We start from the raw sequence: 5,780 nt of genomic DNA on the forward strand, positions 1-5,780 counted from the left end.
CTGATCCATATTCTATGATTGGTAATACAAATGTAAAATAAAGGCGTCCATGGGTCAATAAAATCCTTGCTGTAGAACTTTAGCCAAGCCAATCTTGATTTTGCTTTAGCCGTGACATGCTCAATGTGTGATTTGAAATTCATTTGCACATCAAGCAACACTCCCAAGTCCCTTATTACAAAGACTCTTTCTATTTGAACGCCGCCTATGTTGTAATTGTATTCATATTGCAGTGATCCCCGATGATATGATATGATCTTTGTTTTGTTTACATTTAACTTCAATAAATTGCGTCCATAATAATCTGCTACACGATCCAAGTCATTCTGTAGATTAATGCAATCATCTGTTGAGGAGATACATTTTGAAATTTTTGTATCATCAGCGAATGAAAGTATACAAGAATCGCTAACGACGAATGGTAGATCAATAACAAACATGATGAACAAAGTAGCGCCAATTGGATATCCTTGACCCGTCCCAGATGTAACTTTGATTGGGTCAGATTTGGTATCTGCTATCTTTACAATTTGTCTGCGACCAGACAAGTAAGATTCGATCCATTTTAACAGCTGTTCATTCAGTCCCATGATTTCTAGTTTTTGAATAAGCAATTTTAAGTTGACCGAATCAAAAGCCTTGGCTATGTCCAAATAGATGGCGTCTGTTTGATGTCCTCTCCCCATGTTATTAATTGTTTTTGAAGTAAATTCAACTAAATTTGTTATCGTTGACCTGTTCTTTATGAATCCATGTTGACTTTCGTGGATTATGTTTTTCAAATATAGATTGAGATGGTTTGTGACGATCGAATCGAGAATTTTTGACAAAATACACTGTAAAGCAACACCTCGGTAATTTTGAACGTTGTTTCTATCGCCGTTTTTGTAGACTGGTCTGACAAATGACGTTCTCCATATCTGCGGGACCGAGGCAGTTTCAAGTGATTCTTTTAACAGTGTTGAGATTGGCCCCTGCAATGAAACCAAACAATGCTTGATAAATTTGTTTGGAATTTCATCAGGACCACAGACAAGATCATCTGGCAGCATGCTTATATGTTGACCTACAAGCTCCTCGGTTATTTCGATCATTGATATTTCAGCACAAATATCACGTATTTTTTCTATTTCCGAGCAGTCATATCGCAGATCACCTTCTAAAGAGCTGTAAGCGTTGCCAAAGTGTTTTGCAAAATAACTAGCAATTGTTAATTGATCGCTTGCTTTTTCATTTAAATAAGTCATCTCATGTGGTAGATCTTCACATTTCCCTTTTTTGAAATTTACGTGCTTGAAAAATTTCTTTGGGTCATCATCTATCTGTTTCTCCATCTCTATTCTGTAATCTCTGAAAGCTGAGCGTGCACAACGTTTATATTTCCTTCTTATTTCTTTGTAATGTTCAATTGATTCAACTGTGTTGAGCCTTTTTTTATTTTGATGCGCTTTGCTGACTTTGTTCTTCAACTCAACCAATGACTTGGTAAACCACATCGGTTGTTTCCTGTTGATTTTTGTCTTTAGCTGTACATGTGTTTCAATTGTTGACTTAATAATTGTATAAAAATTATCTAGTTTCAATTGTAATGAACTTGTATCAAAAACACTATGCCAATCTATATCAAGAAGCGACTCATTCATTCGCTTATAGTCTGCATTTATAAAGGCGCGATATGTTTGTCTTGTTTCAATGGTTTTGACGACCGGCTCATTATATCTGATTTCAATTGCATTGTGGTGCTTTTCAAAATTCAATAAATGATAGTCACTTATTGTGCATTGAAACAACTCAACATCATTTGTCCAGATCATATCAAGCATACGACCATTTTGGTTGTAATTCTTGTTAATCTGGTGAAGTCCCAGTTCATAGCAAGTATCCAGCACTATCTTCTCTTTTTCACTGGCCGCATTGATAGCAATTGCAATGTCTGGGTCCTCATTCTCGTCAACAAACCAAATCAATTTGGGCAGATTGAAGTCACCAGATACTATTAAAACATCTTTTTCACTCAACTTTGAAGCTAGTTCTTTCAAAGCATACATGTTGTTTTCATATACTTTGAGAGTTGGATCTGGTCATATGTACAATTCAACCAAAAAGATGTTCCTTCTCATGCTGGTAACCTTTACCCAAATTTGTTCTGCTCCGAAATGGTCACCCGTTCCGATGCAAACTGACTTTAGTTTGTTGTTGACAGCAATCAATACTCTCTCCTTTGGATGTAGTTGGTCTCTCTCTGTATTCGTTGAACGGTCACATCGATGAACACTGTACATTGGTGGAAAAATATCGTTTGTATTGATACCGTTGTCAAAATGTGTTTCGCAATGCATATAAATTGTTGACAGTTGAACAATTGATGATTGTTTGGCCATTACATCAGCAATAAATTCGGGAATTTTCGAACGTAGGCCATTCACATTTTGTGAATGGATGGTGAGCTGCATAGTCAATTTTTCTGGGAGACCACTCGCCTTAGTTGTCAAAGAAAAATTGGCAGCATCTTTTGAATCGATGTTTAATTGAAGTGCCTGGTCTGCCAACGATGTGCCGGCGGACGAACACCTCTCCGAAATCTTTGAAAATTTGCATATCGTCGCTCATAGTCATCAAAGCAACTACGGCAGTCACAATTTGCATAATGTGATTTATTGATTGGTCGATTTTCTGCAAAATTCTGCATGGAATTGTGGTTATTTCTCTGACGGTCGATGTTCTGGTGTCTTACTGTGACCCAGTTTCTCTGTTGGAACGATCGACTTGCCTCAAAATTTTCAGATGGTGCCATTGATTGATGTTGGTTTTGCTGAATGTTGTGACGTGTATGTGTTTTCGGCTGGTTTTGATGATGAAATAGTTGTTTTTGACGTGTGGCATCATTTGTGGGAGCGGTTGGTGGATGATTGTCGTGTTTATTTTGACTATTCGATGTGTTTGGGTCTGTTTGTGGCTGACGAGATGATGATGGAACCGGATTGACGTTGATATTAATTTTGTTTTGCTCTTTGTTTGCTTTCTTCTTCTTCTTATTTCGACGCGATCGTTGGTTTCTAAGTCTTTTCTTTTCTTTTTCACGTTCATCATTCGTTCTTACCTGAACACTTGCACCAATAGTTGTTGAATTATCGATCGTTGTGTTGACTGTGATTATGTCGTTTGATTCTTTTACAAAAAGAGACATTTCTATCTCATTTTTGAAAATATTGTTGATTGAGCCGATCACTTTGTCACCAACTTTTTTGATCATTTTTTCGACTTCATTTTTGTTAAATAAATGCTCAGTTGCATCATGATAATTGCCATCGTCAGTATTTGCATCATCTTTTTTCGTTTTGACTTTGAACAAATGCATGCATCTTGAACAACACACTGGTAACGGCGATATTCCATTGAAAATGTCATTGAACTCATCTTCTTTGTATACGTCGCTTGTAAATGTGAAATTGTTGCTATTTGGCATTATTGTACGTTTAATTAATCCAAATTGCATCAATAGTCTTTCCATTTGTTTATTTGTTTTGATTAAACACTCGATGTAAATGTTGCTTGCACAGAAAATGCATTTGAAATGCAAAGCATTATATTTGGCACCGGTACACTTGTTTTCGGTGCAGCAATGGTATGTTTTTTCTTGTTGTTGTTGTTTTTCCATTGTGTTGCTGTCACTGTGATTCTCAATGCAATGTTTCTTTTTTTTATTTTTCTATCAAATCGACTAAATATGACTGAACTTCACTTTTCAACTATAGCAAATAAGTTTGTTTTGCTATTGTACAAATAATTTTATTTTTTAAGGAGCTAAAAATATTTTTAAAAATGAAAATAGTCTAAATAAACGATGAGCGATAGAAAAAAAACAATGCGATGTTGACAACTCCATTTAATAATGATATATATATTTTGATTGGCCTAGTAGTAAAATTCGTATTCAATATTATGTAAGGTGCTCCATTTTCTATTATTAAATCATTTTCAATCGTTATTAATTCATGTTCATTAAATTTTTGTTTTGTGATAAATTGAAAGTCCATCAAAGTATTTAAAATTCCTATTTCATTATTAGAAGTACGAAAATTTATTGTCATATTGGATGAATGGTAAGGGCCAAATTCTCCATTCATCCCTAGAAGTTTTCCGAAGAGTGCTCTCTATTATTGTTGTTTTCGACATTGGTTTCGAAAATTGTAGCAAAGTTATTAGATCGTGGACGATTATTAAATTGTTCATTTTGGCCAGGTCTATCGTTCCGATAATTATTTCTATTTGGACTATTAAAGCTAGTCCTGTTATTATTGTTTCCATTATAATTCGTGTATTCGTTCCTATTACCGTTGTTATTATTGCCATTGCTGATATAGCGACCATTGCCATTATATCAGGCATTGCCATTATTATTGTAGCCATTGTTATTGTTGTTATAGCGATTATTGCCATTATAATTAAAATTATTTGGGCTACCTCTATCATAGAGTCTATTATTGTTATATCTGAAATTTTGACTTTCATAGTTTCTGTTATTCCGATTTTCGTAATTGAAAGGGTTTCTATAATTATTGTTACGTGAGAAATTTTGTCGGTTTGGGAAATTACTGAATCTATTATTTCCGAATCTATAGCCGGCATTAGGAGTTCTCATATTATTTCTAGAATTGTCTCTGAAATTATTTTGATTTGACATATTTAAAGATCGTAAAATTGAAGCTAAATCATTTATATTATTTGGTCCATTATTCATGCGTCTGCAGTCTCTTTCACGGTGACCATTTGAGCGACAATATCTACAATACAATTCAAACTGAGGAATTTCACGGAAACTTTCACTCTCTGCTTCTAAAGCGTAAGCTATGGAGTTTTCAAGAGTGTCTGAACCTCTAATTGATAGTTTTTCTTTCAATCTATTGTCATCTAGGCCTCTGGCAAAAGCTCGGAGGGCTGTTTTGTTATGTTCTCTTCTCTGGTCTTCTGATAAATTACTGTAAGTCGCATTGCGTTCTCTTAGGAGTTTTCTGGCTCTTTCTGAATATTTGAGAATAGATTCATTTTTCTCTTGATGTAGATTTTCTATTTGACTAGCCAATAAATCTTTGTTTGATAAATAGGAATAATGTTTCAATAATTTTTGTTTAATTGTAACCCAATCTGGGTTATTGAGATTGATTATAACGTTTTTGGGTTCTTCACCCAATTGGAATATCATCTGTTCAAAGAATTCGTCCTCTTCAATTTCATTACTACTGTAATGGTATAAAGTATCCGCTTTATTAATGAACTCTTTAAGTTCACTATACGAATCGCCATTAAATTTGGGAATATTTTTAAGGCGTTTCAAATAAGTTTCTCTTGCACCGCTTGCATCTCTATAGCTATGTTCCCGGACTGGGATTTCTCTAAAAGGAATTCGATTATTAGCTGATTGAGTGTTTCTATTGAAGGGTGTATTTTCATTGAAAATTGGAGTATTATTATAGGATCTTGACACCCGGCGGGGTATTTGAGTTTCAGTTTCATACGTTGGTGCAAGTCTTGGATTCTCTATGTGATTATTATAAGAATCATTTTGATATTCGTCAAAAAGTAGTAGTTGACAGCTGTCACGTCTGCATGTTTTTTTTTCTTCGCTCTCTATTTGGATACTTTAATTTTGCTAAATTTTAATCGAAATCACATTAAAAAAAACAGGAAAAATTATTGAAAGAATTATTATTGAATTGTGTACAAGAAAAACATCAAGTTTAAGTGATTTGAAGTAAATTAAAGAAAAGAAGAGGAAGAAA

General features: G+C 34.3%; 1 protein-coding gene across 1 annotated transcript; it reads right to left on the bottom strand.

Moving 5' to 3' along the window:
* Positions 1-4,381: 4,381 nt before the first annotated feature.
* LOC116344679 (homeobox protein 2-like) lies at positions 4,382-5,538 on the bottom strand (the record flags this gene model as incomplete). The annotated part of the gene is made up of 1 exon (XM_031773336.1): positions 4,382-5,538. A coding segment is annotated over one exon (1,157 nt), but the record flags the coding sequence as incomplete, so codon positions are not given.
* Positions 5,539-5,780: the final 242 nt, after the last annotated feature.

Source organism: Contarinia nasturtii, unplaced genomic scaffold (genome assembly GCF_009176525.2).
Source record: "Contarinia nasturtii isolate CC-2019 unplaced genomic scaffold, AAFC_CNas_1.1 Cnas_scaffold_1125, whole genome shotgun sequence".
Taxonomy (NCBI): domain Eukaryota; kingdom Metazoa; phylum Arthropoda; class Insecta; order Diptera; family Cecidomyiidae; genus Contarinia; species Contarinia nasturtii.